At 39.6% G+C, this 24,643-nt stretch overlaps 2 protein-coding genes across 2 annotated transcripts in view; both read right to left on the reverse strand.

Moving 5' to 3' along the window:
• Nucleotides 1–24,643, reverse strand: part of gse1b (Gse1 coiled-coil protein b) — a 486,478-nt gene that overhangs the window by 116,078 nt on the left and 345,757 nt on the right. The window lies entirely within an intron of this gene.
• The window catches only part of dusp22a (dual specificity phosphatase 22a), an 81,349-nt gene that overhangs the window by 41,676 nt on the left and 15,030 nt on the right, over nucleotides 1–24,643 (reverse strand). Inside the window, exons 3-6 of the mRNA XM_079874244.1 lie at nucleotides 24,358–24,440; nucleotides 23,242–23,291; nucleotides 8,414–8,488; nucleotides 3,019–3,190 (exon numbers count right to left, since the gene is read on the reverse strand). Coding sequence (XP_079730370.1) covers nucleotides 3,019–3,190; nucleotides 8,414–8,488; nucleotides 23,242–23,291; nucleotides 24,358–24,440 — 380 coding nt within the window. The remainder of the gene's footprint in view (nucleotides 1–3,018; nucleotides 3,191–8,413; nucleotides 8,489–23,241; nucleotides 23,292–24,357; nucleotides 24,441–24,643) is intronic.

The raw sequence follows: 24,643 nt of genomic DNA on the forward strand, positions 1-24,643 counted from the left end.
ACAATGTGCAATGTGCCAAGTTGTACATGATATAAAATAATATAATAATTATATGTGCAAAGACATTTGTATAATTCGCAAGGGGGGAAGTGTCAATGGGGGACCCGGGGCTTGTTAATGAGGCTAACTGCAGACAGGAAGAAACTGTTTCTGAAACTGTTGTGGCGAGAGGTTTTGGTCCTGATGGACCGCAGCCTCCTGCCAGAGAGGAGAGTCTGAAACAGTTTATGTCCGGGGTGGGAGGGGTCAGCTGCAATCTTACCTACTCGCCTCAAGAGTCCTCGAGGCGTATAGGTCCTGAAGTGATGGAAGATTGCAGCCAATCACCTTCTCTGCCGAGCGAATGATACGCTGCAGCCTGCCCTTTGGTACGGTGGCAGCATTGTACCAAATGGTGATGGAGGCGTTTTTTTTTTTTTTTTTAAGTTTTGTACGTTTATTTGTACGGTTTTTTTTTGTTTGTTTTTTCCTTTTGTAAGTTTCTCCCATCTCCATTTATGATCAGGGAGCTCAACAACCGTGACCATTAACTTCTTGGTCACCACTCTTACCAAGTCCCTTCTCCATCAATTGCACCAGGAGGCCAGCTTTAGAAAGATTCCTGGTTGTTCCAGACTTCTTCCATTTAGGATTATGGAGGCTACATGCTTCTGTGAACCTACAAACATTTTTTTGTAGAGTTCCCCAGATCTGTGTCTCAACTCTCGACACAATCCTGTCACTGATTCTGAATACTGTCCTGTCTATCATTCCTTGTTGTTTATATTGCAAAATGCAACTTACTCATCAACATATATTATATATTGTCTAATATTGCCTATCACATTAATCTGACATCGCTAGCTTTTATCTAAATCGTTATCGCTAGCACAACACGCTAGTATCTCGCTAGCCTGTTAACCTGCTATCCGCGCTTACCGTCTAGTGCGCGCTCGCACCTCTTACGAGTCCATCAAACAACTGTGGTGAGTAGGATCAGTCAGCAAACACGGTGAGTAATGTCTTCTCCTGTTATTGTCACTTGCACTTCGTGTCACATAGTATAGCCTTCTCTGTCAGCAGTGAGGACTACACGTGATTAATGCAGGGAGATAGTCAGGCTGACGGAGAAGATTTCAGAACTAGAGACACCCAAACTTTAATCGAGGATAGTAAGAATGCAAGGGCTTTAGATACTGCTTTGGATGCGACTAGCTTAGTGAACTCTGTACATTGTTCGGTTCTGGCTGTAGAGCCCGTGCAGCAGGGCAACTGGGTGAGGTGAGACACTGAAGCCATTCCGATAACAATAACAAATAGATTCTCCCCACTCAGTGTGGAGAGACTCAAGAAGAAGTGACAACACATTTCTGAATGGTTAGTTGGTGAATTTATGTAGCTTATGTGTAGTTATCTTCTAGTCATTGATTAGCATATTCTGTCTTGATAATCTATAAATCGCGTTCCCGGGGGCGGGGTTTATGTAAATTTTAGGGTTAGTGATGTCACTAACCTGGGAGGAATGTCGTGTAGTCCTTACCAGCCGTTTGTTGTAGTCTTTAAAAAACAATTTCTTTAAAGGGGTCATATAATGCATCAAGAATAGCATCAAGTCAAGTACATGCACTTTTACAAGTTGATTGTACTGAAATGTGTGTTGGCAGTGCCTGTACACAACCATCATAAAATGATAAAAATCCATCCAGTGTTTTTTTTTTAATCTTCTTATATGTTTTCCCCCATCTCAAATCAAGCCGTTCAATTTTGTGACCCGCCCTTGCTCGTGAGCGAGCTGTCAATCATAGTCCGCGCGGACCATCGCGGTCATTGTTGATACGCTGGAGCACTGTCTATGAGCAGAATGGCTTCTAAGCGATTGTGGTGTTCTGTTCTTGGGTGTAATAAGGAACACAGCAGTCATTTTGATGTTCCTAAATCCGAACCACTGAAGACGCAATGGCTGAGTTTTGTTTTCGAAGGGAATATTCCCCACGATCAACATCAATGCTTTCATGTTTGCGCAAATCATTTCACACACCAGACTGCTTTACAAACAAGGTCAGTATAAAGCTGGTTTTGCTAAGAAGCTGCTCCTGAAAAAAGGATCGGTACCAACTATTCGTGTTCCTGCTGCACCTCCAGTAGAAGAAGTGAGTGTAACGTTTTATTAACCTTTATATTAATATTTATATTAATCTTTGCAAATTGCTTGCTGCACGCTTCACGATGAATGCGGCTGTTTACACTCAGGGTACATTACGGCATGTTTTCTATGTACGACGTTCTCAATATAATTCATAATCCCACGTTTATAATGAACAATGCGTTATGGTTATTGTGTTATTATTAAAAATGGTGTACGCACAGAACAGAGGGGCAGGGTGAGCAAAGCTCATTATCATTTAAAGACACATGCACTTACACGGCGTGCTGAAAACAGAGCTGTTTTTGACCAGGTAAAATGAGTGTTTTCTTACAATACTAATGAGAATTTTTAATTAAAGTATATTACAAACTTTTAATTTAGACCCTAAAGAATCATATTAGCTTGTACAAAAATGGCATTATATGACCCCTTTAAAAGAAAATATCTCCCTTTGCTTTGAACTTTGAGCGTTGTAGCTTTACAGATGTTGTTTATGCTGAAACAGCAAAATTACACACTAACTAAAGTTAGAAAAGTGAAATCATATTCAACCACCCCTTTAAGTAACAAAAATAAAAAAAATTCTCAGGCACTTTTTACATTAATTGCGTCTGACAGAAGAAACAACAGCTTTCATGCACGTCTTTCAAAATAAAATCTTACATCAGAAAAAAACAATTAGAATTAAGTTGTGTGTTGTTGTTTCTTTGACTACACACACCTCAACCCACTCAAAATGGTCTTGTGACCGCTTGAGAAACACTGGTGTAGACTGACATGAAAAAATACAGATTATATTTATATCTTTACTCATATGTTTGGCAGTTCAAAATATCAAACTCTGATTGGAAGCTGTGTCCAGACAGAATCTGTCTATGAAATGCTGAATGTACCTCTGACACCTGTTTCATCTGGAACTCCTGCAGCTGCTGCTGGAAGCCATAGTTTGGGCCCACAAAGGAGCGCACAGCCTTCACTGCAGTAAGACACTCTTCCCAGCCGTAGCTGGTGACAGTCATGAGATAAGCCACCACCATGGTGGTACTGCGAGACACCCCAGCAAGACTGTAGCAGGAAAAGGGTTTGTGAGGTTGAGTTTGAACATGGAAGAGCATTAATTATAATGAATGACACATTGTTTGGCATTGGGATCATGTTTATTCACACAGACTGTAGTATAACTTCTATATATGTATATATATACACTGCTCAAAAAAATAAAGGGAACACTTTTTAATCAGAGAATAGCATCAAGTCAGTTAAACTCCTGGGATATTGATCTGGTCAGTTAAGTAACAGAGGGGGTTGGTAATCAGTTTCAGCTGCTTTAGTGTTAATGAAATTAACAGCAGGTGCACTAGATGGGCAACAGTGAGACAACCCCCAAAACAGGAATGGGTTTACAGGTGGAGGCCACTGACATTTTTTCCCTACTCATCTTTTTTGACTGTTTTTCACCAGTTTTGCATTTGGCTAGGGTCAGTGTCACTACTGGGGCCCGTTCTTCGTACGTTGCTTATTACATCCGAGATCAAATGACAAATCCAAGATGATATCATCGTGCGAATCATGATCTGGCTAACTCGGTTCTTCGAACACACTTGCCGGATATGATTAGTATCGCTGGATTGGGTTATCTGAGATAATTGCGCGTTCATGTGCTGGTTAAAAGGGGATATGTATCGATAGTAGAAACACTGATCAGCAACGCTGCTATTGGCTGCTCAGCGTGGACAAAGAGCGCGCACAGTTTTTCTCCTCTGCAGAGCAAGAACTATTAGTCGAAGTTTATTCGGAATTTTAAAGTTTAATCAAAACGCCAGGGAACACCTCGAAGTCTGCAAAAGCTAGGAGAGAGGGCTGGCAAAAAGTAGCATACAATTTAAATCCGTTAGAAGTGGCCATGTTAGATATTTTTATCACTTAATAGCCTATATTTTTGTATTTTAATAATTGCATAATTACTTTGTGCATTGTAATGTCAGTCACCATACTAGAACATGGGAACAAATAAAAGTGAAGTACAAAAATATTCTACATAATGGTAATTTTTAGTTATAGTCTCTTTTATAAAAGGCACTGTTAAATAAATGGTTGTCTGATTATAAAAGCAACCAAGAAAAAGGCTGAGAAATAAATAGAAAAGATCTTAGTAGCCTACACTGTAAAATCATTTTTGCTAAATTAAGGCCATATAGTCATTTCAACTGTTAAATCTTGAGTAATGATGAATTGCTTTGACTTGTGAAAGTGAAAACTGATAAACTTATGTTAATGTAAAAATATTTTGCCATGAGTTATTGATCACATTTTTCCCCAGTGTAGTTCATTGTAATGACATTGTGTTTTCCTCTTTTGTGCACTTTTACATAATACACCAACACTTGTATCTGTTCCCAAGAAAGTGGAGCTGAAATATGTGCAGTAAGTGGACATTTTCTAACTTTCCAAAGGAAAGAAAGTATAATACTTTGTAATGTCCATTTGTTTCCATTGCACTGGACAGTGAACAAACCCTCTCAGATAACTGTCATATGGAGGAACTAGCCTGCAAGTGCATAAATAACTTTACTTCATTTATACTTGTATGCTTTATGGCTGCAATATAAGTTGCAGGATTCCACATCTACAGAAAGGCCTACAGAAGAGTCTGCACAGACAGAGGAGACATAGGCCTACAGGTGGGCAGTGTATAGACAACTTTTCCTTTTTATTTGTTGCATGAGGCATGTGTCTAATATCTCTTGTTGCAGGCACCTGACCACTGGCTTTTCTTTACAAAGAACAATTGAAATAAAACTCAAAGAACTAAGCATATTTGTCTTTTATTAAACATTTAATGAAAAGTGTTTTTTTTTTTTTTTGGCAATGTTGTGTAATATGGCACATGCAACAATGTCACAGGCCCTGTCAGGTGTGCAACCCTCAGACTTTTCAGACACTGAAATCTTCCCTTTAGTTAGCCAAAGTTCATTTCATTGTGCCCTTGTCCTGGCTAGAGCTGCATTGTAACTGGTTTGGGTCAGGGAATGGGGTCATAAAACACCTGTCTGCAGGCAGGAACATGTCATAATCACCAATGAAAAAAATGCAGTTCTGTTAGGATCAGCATAAGTGTATGTAATACAGTGAGCTTGATATATAATTGTGGAACTTTTCTTACCACTTTCAAATAATGTGCATAAATGTGAATCTCTGAAAATGCTTAAGTCATGCACAGATCCTGGCCATTTTGCTTTCACATTTGTGATATGGAAGATTTTAGTCAACTGCCTTTTTTTAATTTGATATAATATTACTAATCTGGAATATTAAGAATCACAATAGTAACTGGGCTGCACATTTACATTGTGAATCCCCTTTCTGTTCACATAATCCCCTTCATTGAGGCCTTGATGGCAGTCTATGGTACCAATCACGTTAGTGAAGCCTGAGTGACATATCTGTAATCGGCATGGTCATGATTGTATGATCTTCATAAAAAATTATGATAGCCTAAAAAAAAAAAAAAACTGCTTTACAACATTGAGTCTTAAGTGGCTTGGAAATGCCACAAAAAAACAAACAAACAAAAAAACCTAAAACTTTTTTAAACATAAAAGCGACAAAAAACGACAATTTCACGAATCACGAGAAAAAATATATATCTCAGAAAGAAAGTGCACTATCGCGCTGCGCTGGACTTCCCGTATCAGCTCCGCTTATGAAGCCGGGATCTAATCCTGTTAACATGAAATAAGCCTGCTCCCGAGCAGGTTTAAGTTTGCGCACATGTTGCTATGACAGCAAGTCCAGGATGAGCGTTGAAGAACCAAACAATCCAAGATCATGCCAAATCGCCAACAATCAAATCCAGCTAAGTGAGTTAGCGACGTACGAAGAACGGACCCCTGATCAGATCAGATCAGATTCAACTTTATTGTCATTACTCAAGTACAAGTACAAGGCAACGAAATGTAGTTTAGGTCTAACCAGAAGTGCAATATCAGCAAGTGCAATAGCAGCAAGAATTTTACAGATAGATATACACAATGATAAGTAGGCTAAGATGAGCAATAACAATGGATTTAAAATAGTGCATATAAAATATGGACAGAGACTGTTCAAATAAAAGTGCACTGGAATAATGTGAAGGTATTGCATAATGTACATATAACAGTTGGTACTGTAAATAAACAGTCGGCAGTGCAAGTGAGCATATTCTAGTTGAGGTAAAGTAGTGCAAGATGCATATGTAAACAGTCGTTACTGTGATAAATAGTCAGCAATACAAAATTACAATATTGAAAATAACAAATGAAGGCAGATGTGAGGAGGGAAAGGAAAATCTAGCAGTATATGAGGGGAGTTGGTTCAACAAGGGTTAGAGTTCAATAAAGAAACAGCTCTAGGAAAAAAACTGTTCTTTAGTCTGCTGGTCCTGGTCCGGAGGCACCTGAAACGCCTACCGGAGGGCAGGAGAGAAAACAGTCTGTGGGCTGGATGAGAGGGGTCCTTAAGGATGTTGCGAGCTCGATGCAGACAGCGTTTCCTCTGGATGTGCTCAATGGCAGGTAGTGAGGTCCTGGTGATGCGCTGGGCGGTTTTTACCACCCGCTGCAGTGCCTTGCGCTCTGCAACAGTGCAGCTCCCATACCACACTGTAACACAGTTGGTCAGGATGCTTTCTATTGCGCTGCGATAGAAGTTCACCAGGATAGTCGAGGAGAGCTGATTCTTCCTCAATGTCCTCAGGAAGAAAAGGCGCTGGTGAGCCTTCTTGACCAGGCAGGAGGTGTTAGTTGTCCAGGACATGTCCGCCGAGATGTGGATCCCCAAGAACTTGAAACTAGAGACACGCTCAACAGCCGTTCCATTGATGTAGATGGTGTCGTGTGTGCCTCTTGACTCTTTCCTGAAGTCCACTGGTAGCATGAGGCGATACCTGGACCCTACAGAGGTTGCGCACGCAGTCCAGCTCCTTCAGGATGGTTATCTGCTCCTTTGTGCGAGGAGGAACATGATGAGCACTGCCAGAGCCCTACAAAATGACCTCCAGCAGGCCACTGGTGTGAATGTCTCTGACCAAACAATCAGAAACAGACTTCATGAGGGTGGCCTGAGGGCCCGACGTCCTCGAGTGGGCCCTGTGCTCACTGCCCAGCACCAGCGAGCTCGATTGGCATTTCCCATTGAACACCAGAATTGGCAGGTCCGCCACTGGTGCCCTGTGGTTTTCACAAATGAGAGCAGGTTCACCCTGAGCACGTGACAGACAGGTAAGGGTCTGGAGAAGCCGTGGAGAATGTTATGCTGCCTGTAACATCGTTCAGCATGACCGGTTTGGTGGTGGGTCAGTGATGGTCTGGGGAGGCATATCCATGGAGGGACGCACAGACCTCTGCAGGCTAGACAATGGCACCCTGACTGCCATTAGGTATCGGGATGAAATCCTTGGATCCATTGTCAGACCCTATGCTGGTGCAGTGGGTCCTGGGTTCCTCCTGGTGCACAACAATGCCCGGCCTCATGTGGCGAGAGCATGCAGGCAGTTCCTGGAGGATGAAGGAATGATACCATTGAAGGGCCACCACGCTCACCTGACCTACGTCCAATAGAACACCTCTGGGACATTGTGTTTCGGTCCATCTGACATCACCTGGTTGCACCTCAGACTGTCCAGGAGCTCAGTGATGCGCTGGTCCAGATCTGGGAGGAAATACCCCAGGACACCATCCGTCGTCTCATTAGGAGCATGCCCCGACGTTGTCAGGCATGCATACAAGCACGTGGGGGCCATACAAACTACTGAGTACCATTTTGAGTTGCTGCAATGAAATTTCAGCAAAATTGACAAGCCTGCTGCATCATTTTTTCACTTAGATTTCCGGGGTGTCTTTGAATTCAATCCTCTGTAGGTTGATCATTTTCATTTCCATCAAACGATGTGGCATCCTTTCGTTCATAACACATTACCCAGTCCATATTAGTATAGATATCCAGCATGATATTTTTCCCCATTGAGATCTGATGTGTTTTCAAAGTGTTCCTTTAATTTTTTTGAGCAGTGTATATATATATATATATATATATATTTAGATATAAAAACATAAGCATTAGACAACAATGACCTGTCTAGACTGTAATACTGGTAAAGGAAAAAAGCTGAATGATGCAAGCCAAACAAGATGTTACAGTTAAACCATGGTTGCCCTAAAGCTCCTGTAACCTTTATAAATGCCTGCTGAAGCAGCTCACACCATACCACATATCAAAATATCCATAATACCACACAAATATAAAACCTACCAATGAACTAGACATGACCCTCCATTAAGTCGACACTCATGGATAAAGCGTATGGACTCTTTGAAATGTTGAGACCTGACAAGACACAAGAAAGTAACATTAGCTGCATCACAACACTAAAGTTATCACAGATATATATATTTTTTTTTTTACATTTTCTTTTAAATATTGTATATTAAAAAGTAAACTGACATAGGATACCTAAATACATGTCCAGTTGTTTCTAAATTTGAAAGGTTGATATTATGATTGTTTTGGCATTTCTCAAGATAGTTCTAGGGAAGAACATTATGAATTATAATTTAAAACTGAATTTTACAGTAGAGTGGGTAAAACTAATATACACAGTTTAACAGATTTAGCACATAACTGTTTGGGTGAGTGATTACGGTTTTCCAGCAGCATGAAAACCCGCAAATTCAGGTATGATTGGGAAACATGAGATTGCAAAAACTGGCAAACTGCTCTCCAAATAAAAGCTGATTTCCCAATAAAGCTAAGCAATGAAGGACTGCAAAATCATATGTATATGTGTGTGTGTGTGTGTGTGTGTATGTGTGTGTGTGTGTGTGTGTGTGTGTGTGTGTGTAGGGCAACATATGCAATTCAAATCAATATTGTGTTTAGAATGTTGTCCTACACTGTAAACATGTTTTGTTGGTGATTCAGTAACATTAAATAATTTTGACTTAAAAACATGAAGCACCTTTTTCATTGTATACATTTTCATATGTATGGTATTTATGTCATATGTATTAAACAAACTGATCTACTGATAATGCACATAATAAATGGCATTAACCACTATGATTTATATACCTTGTGTTTTAGAACATGATGACCCATACACAACAATTGCAAAGAGAAGTTCCTCGATGGTTTTAACGTTTTCCATGTTATTGCCATGATCTTAATATCAGACAAACTGCAGACTGATTTTAACCAATAGCAGAAAATGAGAAAGAGACTTTGAAGCACTATTACTCTTGCAGATTTCTATACCACATGACATGTCATTAAAACAGTGTGACTACCAGATATAGGCTATTCATTACTATGTGATTCTAACATCTGATTCTAACTTTTTTTGTGATTCTAACTTTTTGTGATTCTAACTTTAACTTTTCACTAAACATCTACCCAAGCTCAGTTTTGCCAGTGTGTGAGGCCACCCCATTGGAAAAAGGACTTGTGTGTGATGAAACAGGCAGATTGACCGTTATCCTTATTTTAAAGCTGTGGGATTGTGACAGAGGGGCTTTTAATAGTCCAAGTGGCCAGTGCAGTTTCCTTCCCTAAGGATTGCATCAGGGGCCAGTATCTCATGAGCACACATACACCATCCAGACATTTGTCAAATGTGTTTTCATTTGGAAAATGTCATGTTTAGAGCATTTGCTACTGTAAAACATTAAGATGTTAGAATGTCATTCAGGTGTTTTATGATGCTTATGTATGGAAGAAAAAATAATGACAAATGTATTTGAAACTAAAGCATGTTGAATTGCTCTAAAGGCCTTGCATTTTTAGGGTCTGAAATTCAACATGGTTGTATTTAAGCTGTGAATATTTCAATTAAAAACATTTCAGATACATTTTCATTATAAAAAAAATCAATAACCCACATTCGCCTTTCAGACTTCACTTCACTAAAATATTCAGTCTGTTTTTAAAAATACAACCTATAATATTCGACAGCCAATTTTCGGTCAGTTTTATTTCGCTTTACAAATTCGCTTCCACAAATTCAGTGGTTAAAATTCGGCTGAAAATTCAACATTTGCACATCCGGGAACTGCAGGAATTGCATGATCTTCATCTGCTGTAGTGCTGGGCAGTATGACCAAAAATGTATATCACGGTATTTTTTAAAATTATACCGGTTTCATGGTGTTCTGCTTATGTTAAGGTAGCTTTATTCAAAGCATTCTGTACACCACTTTATACTGCCCACTTGTGGTGGTCTTACAGCAAAAAGAACATAGAGAGACAATGTTTTGCCTTAATAAGAAATCTTATTTTTCGCTACATGTGTAGAATGTCTGCCTCTGAAAACAGAATTATACAAGCTTTAGCCCACAATGATTTTAGCTCTGTCAGGTATACATCTAGACTGTGGAGACATTGGCGCTCCTGTTTGTATATTACAAGTGAAAGTTATTGACCTTTTATTAATTTATTTCTATGTACTGTATATTTTATTGCTATGTTGTAACTTTTGTCATTTTTTAAACTTGTACTATGGACCTCCCATTCTGAGTCCTGAATAAAGTCATTATTATTATTATTATTATTATTATAATAACTGGCCAATTTTTAAAGGCCAGTTACTTCATGGATCCAGGATACTATGCATCCTGATAAAGTTCCCTTGGCCTTTGGAATTAAAATAGCCCCATATCATCACATAGCCTTCACCATACCTAGAGATTGGCATGGTTTTATTTCAGTTAGCCTAATAGCCTAATAGGTTTGATTTGCATTGAGAGATGATCTTATGGAAAGTACTCCATGCCAATCTCTAGGTATGGTGAAGGCTATGTGATGATGTGGGGCTATTTTAATTCCAAAGGCCAAGGGAACTTTATCAGGATGCATAGTATCCTGGATCCATGAAGTAACTGGCCTTTAAAAATAAAAATCTGCCTGCCTCTATGGGAATTTAACATAGGGGTGTCCAAACTTATGCACCCTGTATTTTAAGGAAGAACATTTATTTATTTACGATACATTATTCATTTACAAAGAAAATTGGTGTCCTTAAAGGTTGGATTTTTCCTAATTTTTTTAATTAAGGCATTAAGTTCAATTTCCAAAAGATGATTTTTTATTCCTCTTTTTAGTCAACTTTAGCATTGGTGTCTAAACTTATGCATAGCACTGTATATGACGGTATTTGTTTTTGTTCAAGCATGACTGGGTGTTAACCACATTTTCATGATTGAGAGATGAAATACTGCAGTAGATTGACTTAGAATGTCATGAGTGAATATTGTAGAAAAATTCCACATGCTTTACAAATTTATTTTATAAATTAATTTGTAAATATTATATATGCCAGTATATGAGGAAAAGCTGATTAAGACACAAAAACTGTGTTTATGTTTAATTCAATGTCTTCAACGTTACTTTCCAAGTGTAACATGTAGCATCTTTCTCTACAGCAAAGGAGTAAGCGTTGTCTCATAAATGTTGGAAAATTTCGCAAATGGCGGGGAAAGAGTCTTAATAACACGTGAATGCTTTCTGAAATCTCAAAAACAGTTTTTGATCCGGTATAAAATAAAGGGAAATTGTATATTTATTTGTTCTGGATGCTGAACATGGATGGTTCTGGATGTTATTGGTAGAATTGTCCATAGACTTTTTAAATCAAATCATATCCTACCCTACATACAATACCCTAGTGAAAAATAAATATACTAAAATGCATTTGAAATACATTTATTTTATGCTAAGTATACTACAAATATATTTACATATTTATGTACTTAATATAAATACCCTGCAATTGTACTTTTGATATACTAAATTGGTACCCTGGAAATCCAGAGTTCTCGATGAACTTCTTTACTTAAAAGATTGATAATATTAGGGAGAAAGTTATAATTATACAACCGTCAACTACAGTATCACATCAGTGCATTGTAGTCTCCCTGAGGAAAAATTCCATTCATTCATTGCTATAGGAGAGAAAGAATTTTCTAAACTCGTTAAATCATCTAAATTGACAACATGTATGTTAGACCCTATACCGACTAAGCTATTGAAAGAGATGCTTCATAGATAGGTCATAGATCCTCTTCTTAATATCATTAATTCTTCTCTGTCATTAGGATACGTACCAAAAACTTTTAAGCTGGCTATGATTAAACCGCTTGTTAAAAAAACACAACTTGATCCTACAGAATTAGTCAATTACAGGCCGATCTTGAATCTACCTTTTCTGTCAAAGATACTAGAAAAGGCAGTATCCTCACAACTATGTTCCTTTTTAGAAAGAAATGGTATCTGCAAGGATTTCCATTCAGGATTTAGACCGTACCATAGTACTGAGACAGCTCTCATTAGAGTCACAAATGATTTGCTCTTATCATCCGATCGTGGTTGTATCTCTCTATTTGTGTTACTAGATCTTAGTGCTGCATTTGATACCATTGACCACAACATTCTTTTAAATAGACTCGAAAATTATGTTGGCATTAATGGAATTGCATTAGCATGGTTTAAATCATACTTATCTGACCGTTATCAGTTTGTAGCAGTAAATGAAGAGATGTCTTATCGATCACAAGTTCAGTATGAAGTACCACAAGGCTCAGTACTAGGACCGTTGCTGTTCACTCTGTACATGCTACCTTTGGGAGATATTATTAGGAAGCATGGCATTAGTTTTCACTGTTATGCTGATGATACTCAGCTCTATATTTCTTCATGCCCTGATGAAACTTTCCAATTCACAAAATTAATGGAATGCATAGCTGATATAAAAAATTGGATGACTAGTAATTTCCTACTACTTAATTCTGAAAAAAACAGAGATTCTAATTATTGGACAAAAAACTTCCTCACGTAATAACCTAGAATACTGTCTAACACTTGATGGCTGCTCTGTCAAGTCTTCGTCGTCAGTTATGAACCTGGGTGTGCTCTTTGATACGGTCTTTGGTGTTTTATGCCCCCAACGGCGCCTTCCAGGCAGCGAGGGGATGGGTAGGTTTAAGGTTGAGGGTAGGGTTAGCTGCCTCTAAGGAGCCATTGGGGGCTTAAAACACCATCGAGCCTTTGATACCAATCTTTCATTTGAAAGTAACGTTTCTAGTATCTGTAAAACCGCATTCTTCCATCTTAAAAATATATCTAAATTACGACATATGATTTCAATGACAAATGCGGAAATGTTAGTTCATGCGTTCATGACATCAAGGCTAGATTATTGTAATGCTCTTATGGGTGGTTGCCTTGCACACATAATAAACAAACTACAGCTGGTCCAAAAAGCAGCAGCTAGAGTTCTTACCAGAACCAGGAAGTATCCCTCCCTATTAAGCATCGTATACATTTTAAAATATTGCTGATTACTTACAAAGCACTAAATGATTTAGGTCCCCAGTACTTGAGCGAGCTCTTAATGCATTATAGTCATTCACGTCTATTGCGATCTCAAAATTCCGGCCAGTTGATAATACCTAGAATATCAAAATCGACTGCTGGAGGCAGATCCTTTTCCTATTTAGCACCTAAACTTTTTAACAGTCTTCCTAACATTGTCCGGGAAGCAGACACACTCTGTCCGTTTAAATCTAGACTAAAAACACATCTCGGTAACACTTTATAATAAGGTTCATTTGTTATTAATTTATAAGTGGTTAGTTCATGATGAACTAATCATTTACAGAACATTCATAAATGATTAGCAAGTGATATACTAACATTTTATGTATGTTTTGTAAATTCTGTTACAAGTCATTTACAAGTGATTAGTAAATGATTAACTAATTATTTACGAAACATGACTATGCGTTCATAAATGATTAATAAGTGATATGTTAATTATTGTATGTATGTTTTGTAGATTCAGTTTTAAGTCATTTACAATTGATTAGTAAATGATTAACTAATCATTTACAAAACATGAATATGCGTTATATAACGCATATTCATAGAACACATATTCATAGAATAGAGTTAGTTATAGAATATAACTAACCACTTATTAATGACTTAAAACTGAACGTTATTATAAAGTGTTACCGAATCGAGGTTTACCACCGGATCCAGGCCTTATCCAGATCTGATGAAGGATCTGCACCTGGACACGACGACAACGCAGTCCTGAATTGTCACATAGTCTCTCCCCTGTGAAGGCCTCCTTCTCTTCCCTTTACCTCTGTACAGATAAAACGTTTTCAAAATTATTCCAGTTCACATTGATACGCAGAAGCGACAAAAAAAAAAAATCTGTATTATAAATTTTTAGGGCCAGACAAGTAATTTGGTGAGGTCAATTGGTAAAGAAAGACTACACCGCCTGCACACATATATAGTCAAACGCGCATACCTATAGACTAAACACGTAATACGCATGTGCACGCCGTCAGCGTTTTCACAGATTTGCGTTTTTGAAGTTTACGTGGAGATGATAACGTTTTTCAACATTTTTCAACGCTTGCACCTTGGAACCTATTTCAAGGTTTGCGTTTCAGCGCCCCCTTAGTTAATAACTAATGATCTTTACAATGGAAGTGAATTAATCAAAACTAAATTTAGCTGGACAATAACTTTATTCTAGAGCTGATGTAAAGCCAAAACAATCTGTTACTTTAATTTCCTATTATCACTGTAGGCTGCTTTGAAACAATCTATATTATACATGGTGAGACATAAGTCTCACCATGTATTTCAAATCTGAGAATGATGAAATTAATTTAAGATTATGCTATGTAATTTTTTTTAGATGAGACTTTCTTTTTGTGCAAACCAAAGGTATAAACGGAAACATCTTGTTTGTTTGTGCTAACAGGTGCTGTAATGGCAGAATTTCCAAACACAACTTTTACCTACAGCGCAAATGAAACAATGAGCAATTTGCAAATAAAATTATTTAATTTGTTAAGTACTACTTCAGTAGTACCCTTCTTTTTGTTGAATCCTCTGTTGACCTGTTATATAAACATAGTATAGGCCTAAATAAAAGTTTACAGGAAATGTATTTTGAGTTGCAAAAAAATAATCATGAAGTAAGTTTTATAATTATGACCTTTACCTTTTCAATAATTTAACCACACTTTGAATATCAGGTAGGCTATTGCTTAATTCAATTAAAATAGAAATAATATAGCACTTTTCACAATTTTGCATGGTTACAAAGTAGCTTTACATACATATAAAAAGTAGTTACAGAAGTAAATATATGTAATTATGACAAATAAAGAAAACAACATATAGTCAAATAAATTCACGTACCTGATCAGAAGTTTTTTTACTTTAGTGTATTCTTAATACACTCCAATGCACATACTGTAATACACTTTTCCCATTAATGGTACTTTTGGCCTGTTGCACTTTTAAATGTGGACTGCAGCTCTTTGAGCTGTCAAAATATTATGAATTATTAAACTAATTATTAAAATTATCCTGACCAGTCCTCAAAAATTACACAAAAAGTTAAAATGTCAAATAAATTCAGAAACGTTAACTGCATGAAAAGAAACAACGTAAATCCGCAGCATAATGCGAGACCATCACACCGCCAAATCATTTAATTGAGTTTTACATAAGGAGCAGTTGTGCAGTACATTGAGAGTTGAAGTGCGCAGAGACAATCGGCAGAGAAATGTTACTGATGGTTTTACTTACATCCGCACGCACTGAAACACAAGCAGTTCTGCACTTTCACGTTCTTCCACCAACAAACGGAACGGAACTGTCTGTGTTTTAGTGCGTGCACATGCACAAGAATAAATCTATAATGTTATGCCGGTTTATGCAGCATTAATGAGAGATCATGTCAGGTAAAAGGGGAGCAAAACATTCTGCAGATGATATTTAATGTTGTGTCTGCTGGCTTTATTTCTTCAACAGCTTCAAGTTTAACACACTTTCATGTGATACAGTTTCACGTTTATTTTCACGCAGCGCTTACTTCGCCTATATTGAGACTTTTCTAGGCGATTCACAGTCTTTAAATCCATTTAATTTGTGCGGTCATTGATGGAAAATTCGGTTTACTTATAGTAGTACTTGTAACAATATAGAAAGAACACAAAGTGACCCCAGTTTTGTGTTGTGTATGTCTGTGTGGTGGTGTAACTATAGTAAAGCGAATGTGCTTGTGTGGCAGCGACCCGGGTTCGAATGCAGTCCGTAATGGTTCCTACATTCAATGTACATATATCTGTTCCCCTAGTCTCACTGATGTTTTTCGCATAAGCTAGTTACTGGTATACTGGGGGGTGTCAGTAAAAGGCTGTGCCATATATAAAGATGACTTTATTGTAGCCTATTTGAAGCACACGGCAATGATTCATTAGCACATTTCAAGTTTACTTGAAATGTCATTGCAATGTATTTTAAAATCACTAAAAGTTTATTATCAGTATAATGTATGTTCAACACTCCTACAGTGTATTTGAATTGCAATTGTAATGTCACCAAAATACATTTGAAGTGTATGCTGAGTGAATTCTGCATTTCAAAACTTAAATACAAGAGTATATTTAAAGTGTACTTAAGTATACTTGGAATAGTTCCACTTTAGCACAAACAAGTATATTAAATACAACTTTAGTTGAACTTCAGCACTGCTTTGCATTTAGTACAAAATTAGTTGTTCCAATTTAACAGACTTTTTAACTAAGCATACCAATTTATAGTGTGCCACAAATACATTTAGTTTTTTACAAAAGTACATACAAACAAATTGTGCTCAAGTATACTATTTTTTCAATAGGGTTAGTTTCACTGTAAACAGCACATTTTTATTGGAGTAACTACTGTACATTTTGTGGCGGGTGATAGGGTTGTTGTTGTTTTTAAATAATTTTGCTTTTCAGAAGTGAAACTATTTTATTGATTAAAGATGCTGCATCAATCACTTTCATTTTGATCCGAACCCATAAGACTTTTGTTCATCTTCAAAACACAAATAAATTCTGTCTCTCAATTGAAAGTCCAAATATCCCCATAATGATGGCAATATCTGACTTTTTTCTTTTTTTGGTCCCCATTAGGAAAACAATAGGTTACTATCGTAACCCCGGTTCTCTGAAACATCGAGTGGAGGTATTCCACACGGCAGGTGTCCTGCAACACTTTCTCCTTCGATTCGGCTATAATGAGCCATTCGTCTATGTATGTCAAAATCCTCAGACCTGACATTCTCATGGGTGCTAAGCCCGCCTCCGCACACAGACAGAAGGTCCGAGGGCTTAACGAGAGCCCGAACGACAGAATTGTGAATCCGTAATGTGCCTTGGTAGGCAAAACGAAGAAACTTCCTGTGAGGTGGATAAATGCTTATGTGGAAGAAAGCATCTTTCAGATTGACCAATGTGAACCAGTCGTTCCGTTTTATGGTGCGGCAGAGCGAGCCATGAGTTAGCATTCTGAAATTGTATTTCCTGAAATGTTTGTTCAACACACGGAGGTCCAAGATTGGGCGGAGAGAACCGTCCTTCTTTGGGACCAGGAAATAACGAGAATAAAATCCCTGATTCATCAGATTGGGGGGCACCACCTGAATCGCTCCCTTGTTTAGAAGGGAAGATATTTCCTCTTTCAGGATTTGCGCGGCGCTCTCTTCCGTGTGTGAAAAGAGAACGGCGTTGAAATGCGGGGTTTTTATTGCAAACTGCTGTCTTGTATTATTGTACGTGTCACCCACTCGGGAGCCGAAACAGTTTGCCAAGCCAATTCATGACTCGCGAGTGTTTCCACCCGAGTCGGAGTGGCGCTGTGTAGGCCCAGCTGGCTCATTTGTGATGCAATGGCACCGCCTTGTGGACAAACTAGGGGCGACATGCAGGGGTTCAAAGAGATTTTCTCTCTCTGCAGGGAGATGATTTCTCTCTGCGGAGAGAGATCTTCTCTCCCTAATGAATTCATTTGATTAATTTGTTTTAATGTGTTTTTGTGTTTTGTGTGTGTTTTGGGTAGGGGGAACAGTGGGGCCGAAGCCTTTATTATTTGGGTGAGGGGAACAGAGTAGGTGCGGAGTGGTGACACTGCTTTTGCACTTTTCCTCACAACAGACCACCTGAACATGGGGGGAGAACACACAAAGTCCACTGAACACATGGGCTGGGCAGCCTCAGGAGGGGGGGAACTGACCCATCCACGGGAGACCCTCCGTCTTTTGGACAGGGGTCCTGGGGCAGGAAGAGAGTCCGAGGGGCTTGTGGCCCTTGAAAGCGGACTCAATGCCCACATCGGCTGAACATCAGGCAGGCCGCTTACGTTTCGAGTCGGTGGGGTAGGGTTTGATGGTCTTCCTGCTGCAGCAGGAGTCGATTTCCCCCCATGTTTAGCAGGAGGAGGGTTTTTCTGTCGTGAGGGGGATTTGTTGCGGGGCCTTTCCTTGCCCTGATGGAAATTTCGTCCCGTGACAGGGGGGGTAGGCAAACGCACAGGGGGCACCTGGCGTGGGGCTGCCTTCCTAGGAAGGCATAACTTGAAGGCCTCATCCTCCTTCTTTTTGTCGTCACATCGTTGCTGAATCAATGCAACGGTGGGGCCAAAGAGAGCCCGGCCGGGCTCTACTGGAGCGCCCGCGATGCGCCTCTTCTCACTGTCAGGAATTCCCGACAGGTTAAGCCAGAGCGCGTGCTCTCTCTCCCACCACAGAAAGCGCCATAGAGCGCCCGCAGACTTGGACGGCCTGATGAGCGTTAACGGAGGACGAGGTCGTTAACCGTAAGGATCTCCTTCCACAATGGTAGAGAAGGGGTTCCCTTTTCCAGCTGTTGCCCTAATTCGTCCAAGACCTCCGCCTGGTAAGTGGAGAGGAGGGAAGAGACGATCAGGGCCCTGACAGCCAAGGCCGAGGACTTGTAAGCGGCCTGGTGAACTGAGGCAGAAAAAACGGTCCATCTTGTTGGGCAAGACTGGCTTAGGGGGAGCGAGCAGCCCACCCTGTGCAGGGTTAAGGTGCCTGGCGATGGACGGCTCGATAGCAGGGGGTCACCCATGCCAAGAGCTGCCATATCCTCCACCTCAAGGCTCGTGAGACCGTGCTTGAGATCGAGCGGGTCGCTCCAGTTGTGCCTCATGTGCTTCACGCACGCTGGAAGGACGGGGAAGAGTTGTTTCCTCGGACTGGGAGGGGGTCCCAGCACTTTTCCGTCGTAAATGTCCCTTTCTTGGTTGGTGGCGCTCTGTGGAGCCGGCCACTCAATGTTGAGGCAAGCGGCCATTCGCTCACACACTTCCAGGAGGATGGACTGAGGCAAGGCCGTGGGGGCATAGGCCTGGGGATGGGCAGAGGGCAGGATGGCCTCCTCGTCCTCTGAAACCCCAAGAAAGAACACCGTGTCATCCTCGTCGCCAGAACCGGCCGGTTCGTCGATGAGCGGGAGGTTGCCCACGAAGATGTCCTCTTCGGGGAACGCAGGATTGGGCTGGTCAGCCCAATTAAGTGAAGTAACGCCCTGGGAAGCCCCCGGTAGCGCGTCTTCGTCACTGTGTCCCCCATCCTAGTCAGAAAGGCCGAGCTCGGTGCACTGGGTCGCTGTGACTTTAAGACGGTGTCGCAAAAGCTTCTTGGGCAGCATAAGGCACTGACTGCAATTCTCCGGGTTCTCCAAGGCTTCTTGAGCATGTTTGAGGCCCAAGCAGACCACGCAGAAAGAGTGAAGGTCCTTAGCGGTGATCAGCGCACCACACGCGGCCGGGCAGCCCCGTGATAGGCTGTTCCCCGGAGAAGCGGCAGATTTAGACAGCGACATACCGGAGAAAAACTCCGAAAAATCTGTGGCAGGCAGCCGTGGAAGGGGAGCAGGCGAGAAAAGCAAGAGCGCGGGCGGCTCCGGATGCAGAACACAGCTAACGTTAATCAGGTTGAATAAACGACTGTAACGTCTGGTGGAGGCTGATCAGGCGATATGTCCTCCTGAAGACACGCAAATGTGCAGTGTAAATCCAACCGAACTGTGTAAGTGCAGAGATTGCGAGAAGCGAATGTCAACTGGAGAATAGCAGTGCTTGCAGGCGTTATATGCCCTCAGGTAAGGGGGAGGGACCTTACCTGGCATTGGCTGTGCACTTCTGTCTGTCTAGCCAGACTTGGTGCAATTGGATGCTTCTGCAAAGGTCAGGTACGGATGCCCTTCCCATAGGTGGATCTCGAACACGAGATGATGAAAGAGAACAGCTTATAAATCATACTAAGAGATGTTTTTTTTTTTTTTTTTTTTTTTATCTAAAAATTCTGAACGTTTTCTGTAATGGGTAGGTTAAGGGGATGGAATATACAGTTTTTACAGTATAAAAATTAGCGTGTGTTTGTGTGTGTGTGTGTGTGTGTGTGTGTGTGTGTGTACTTGTTTAACCTACATTGTGAGGACCAAATGTCCCCACAAAGATAGTAAAACCTTTTTTTGAAAATGTAAAAATGCAGAAAGTTTTCTGTGAGGATTGTGTTTAAAAAAAGCATTATGGAGAGTCGATATAATGATTTCAGGAGGATAAAACAAGTCTGTCTGTGTGGTTCAGATATTCCCTCTGTTGTGGGGAAAAAAGGACATTATTTGGTCCCCCTGTGATGGGTAGGTTTAGGAGATAGAATATACAGTTTGTACTGTATAAAAAGCATTATGTCTGTAGCAGTGGGGATTTCTTTAAGACTGCAAGGGAAGCTCGGCTTCTCCTATAATGTCAAACAATTAATGGTCAAATATGTACTATTGTTTGAACATTTTATTGACTAAAAATGCGTTAGAAAACGCATCTCAAAGACGAGTTCGTTCAGAATCAGTTACATACAGCAGGTCGGCTGACTCGATTTCCTTCTCATACAGTCACGTAGCGTCACAGTGCATTTCCCTGTTGAAGCCCAGCGTCCACTGACTTCAATGGGGCTGCTTTGAACAGTTTTTTTCAGTGCTTCGCAACTAGACGGTCATTGGATAAATGCTGCGATTATGTCCCGCCCACGGACGCTCAGCGTCTCTGGGGGTGAATGAGGAGCGGGCTGGCGTGGACTCCGGGCTTCTGCGTGATGATTGGAGGGTCTGTCGAAAGGCTGCATCTCCTTTTGATTGACAGCGATTTCATACAATAAAAAGTCGCTAATGCTGAAGCTATTCGAGCTCAGTCCCATCGCGGATTTTGCAAGTGTAGTTGAAAGACTAACTGCTGCAACCTATTTCTTGGTATTTGCTTGTCGAAATTGCTAGCCAATTTTCATAATACATTTCACACAATTATACATTTATACCTTTATTATATTATTACTTATTATATTTTTTATATTATTATTAGTAGGCTAATAATTAAAAAAAAATATTATTAAAATAATTAAAAAATATATTATTAGTAGTAGTAGTAGTATTATTATACTATACTATATTATTATTTATACCTTTATTATATTATTACATTTATACAATTATATTTAACTCTGCTGGCCATTGAGAGGACACTGGTCAAGTCACTGGAAAAGACGCCTAGTTAGTACGACAGGGTCACAGAGCATTTTCTGGAAAAGGAACGTACAATTTACGTATAAATAAATGGACAATTTTTATGATGTAGGCCGAAAATGAGCTTCCCCTCTTTGAAAGACCAGCAGCCGTCACTGGTCTGTAGAGAGTTCCGTTAAACAAGGAAACGCATTGTGTGTGTGTGTGTGTGTGTGTATTCTGTCTAACTTAAGCAACTGTACACACTCAAAAAAACAGTGTGGGGGGGGGGGGGGGGGGGGGTTTGGGAGTGTTTAAGATTCCCCCACTTCCAAAAATTGAATCCCTGAATCCCTTTATTTAGACAGCTGAACTACAAACTACTGACATTTTCAAGAGAATCAAGGGGCTCTTTCATTGAATAAAAAAGAGAACTTTGTGAAAACCGTGACTCATACAGCCACTCTTACTGTAGTATTACATAACTTCACTTTTTCCAAAGCTACTGCACGAACCTCTGGTCTGTCGTAGATATGCTCCATACTTTCTGTTAGTTTTATTATTCATTCATTATGTTCAAACTATGGCTCTGCAGAATGCTTGTTTCTGATTGGTTTACATAAATTCCAAAGTGTTTAATTTTAAATGCATTACACTTTAAATTTAAAGTTTACAGTTTAAAACTTTTTTCAAATTATTGACATTTTGCTAATGTGACCACATTTTAAGAGTCATAAAGCTCTTATTCAAATTACAAACCAAATAACCAAAAAGTAATTTTATTTATTTATATTATTTTAGTTGTTTTATTTTTATAGCACTGCAATTTCAGAAGCTGAGAGTAGCCGAAATCTGGTTGGAGTGAGTGTCCAGCCCAAAAATGTGAACACCAAATAATGTTTGTGACTAAGTCATGTATATGACTAAAACAATCTTACTCAATAGCTGCCTTCATTTGAATAAGAACTCACTTCTTGACCGTTAAAAAAATATGTTTTATATAGTATGAATGTGTGTAGCGTGAGCGAATTTCAGAGGCATTGCATCTGCCATGTCATGTGACATTGTCAATTGTTTTGCTTCACAGCCAATTTCAACTTCTCTCCTTTGGCATCATGGGATAATAAAGTGTCCATTGGATGCACACTTCAGAATCTTGGCAAAAGTAGTAGGTCATCCAGGTACATTTTGCCCTCAGTTTTATGAATACTGTAAATTCGAACATACACACTGATTTTTGCCTTTTATATAGTAGAGCAGTAGGCATGTTCTGGTGCAGGAAATCTCTCTCTCACACACAAACACCCACTCTCTCTCTCACACACATGCACACATGCACACACGCACACACACACACACACACACACACACACACACACACACACACACACACACACACACACACACACTCTCTCTCTCTCTCTCTCTCTCTCTCTCTCACACACACACACACACACACACACACAAATAAATGAATGACATAATTCTGCAATATTCTGTCATCATAAGAGAGACATGTGACTGAGGAACTGCTGGAGTTTTCAAATTACTCTGACAAATTCAACAGAGAGCAATTCTAAATATAATTTAGAATGTTTATACACATATATTTCTGACAGTGTGTGTGTGTGTGTGTGTGTGTGTGTGTGTGTGTGTGTGTGTGTGTGTGTTTGGGAAAGGCTTGTATGTTCTGCAGTAAATGTGACTCACAAATTTTGGCTGGAGGCATCAGCTGCATTAATGCACAGATAGGTCATGTCCTAATGGAGAGAGCAAAAACAATTAGATAGTTGAAATACACCTTCTCAGCTGTGCTTAAGTGTCGCAGTGCTTATGTTTCATTCTGTTCACATATATATATTTAAATGTAGCAGTCATCGGTGTATATGACATTTTTTTCTTTCAGACTAATACATTCAGAGTAATATTTTTTTTATATTGAAAAATGTCCTGTCTCTTTCAAGCTTAATAATGGGAGTCAATGGGTATATTGATCCATCCATGATAAAAGTGCTCGACACAGCTCTGGCGGGTTAATAAAGGCGTTCTGAAGTGAAGCGATGCGTTTTGCATACTTGCGTATGACCGTCTGCCAGAAGCTAGTTATTTTAGTCGATAAAGTTTTAATTATGTATATTTTTCTTACACAAATGCATCGCTTCACTTCAAAAGGCCTTTATGAACCCACCAGAGCCGTGTAGAGCAATTTTATCATGGATGGATGCACTTTGATGGACTTCCAAAAAAAATATACCCGTTGACTCCCATTATAAAGCTATAGGAAGAGCCAGGACATTTTTTAATATAACTCCGATTGTATTCGTCTGAAAGAAGAATGTCATATACACCTAGGATGGCTTCATGGGCTAATTTTCATTTTTGGGTGAACTATCCCTTTAAATTTGATGAAATTTAAATGACTGTTAATATCATGTAATGTTTCCAGAAAGAACCCATATGTTGTGTGTATGATAAAATGTCCAGGGGGAACTCATAATGGAAAGTTAAATGAACAACAGCTGTACAGTTTATCATTGCTGCCCCCTGCTGCTCATAACACACATACTGAACAATGCAACAAGCAGCCTCATTTAGCTTTAACATTCCTAGAAATAAACCACTAAATCATGTCAGATTAAAGTTATTATACATTCACATTATTTTTTGTGAACATGTTTAAAGCATACAAAACATGCCTCAAACTGCTCTGAGCTTAGCTCCATGTACCATTAAGTACAATTTCACAGAAGTACAATTTACATTACAGTGCCAAAACATTAATGGAAAAGTTCTCTCCCTGTAGTCTCTGTGGAACGCTGTTCTTACCTCTAACGCAGGCTTGGCATTGTTGCATACGGAGAGGATATGGGTGATGCCATTGCGGGACAGACTGTCTCTGTTTTCCGAGTCTGTTTAATGACAAAATTGTGTTTAGCATGCACCCACTGTGCGGTTTTCAACTTAAGTGCTTCTAAACATTGTAGTGCTCACCAGGTCTGAATGCCGCTGAACATTGACAGACATTCAGTCAGTGGGTGGGAGCAAGCAAATATCAACAATAATACTCCTGTAGCTCAAACAGTTGAGCATGGCGGTAGCAACATCAAGGTCG

This window comes from Squalius cephalus (genome assembly GCF_949319135.1).
Source record: "Squalius cephalus genome assembly, chromosome: 6".
NCBI classification, from domain to species: Eukaryota; Metazoa; Chordata; class Actinopteri; order Cypriniformes; family Leuciscidae; genus Squalius; species Squalius cephalus.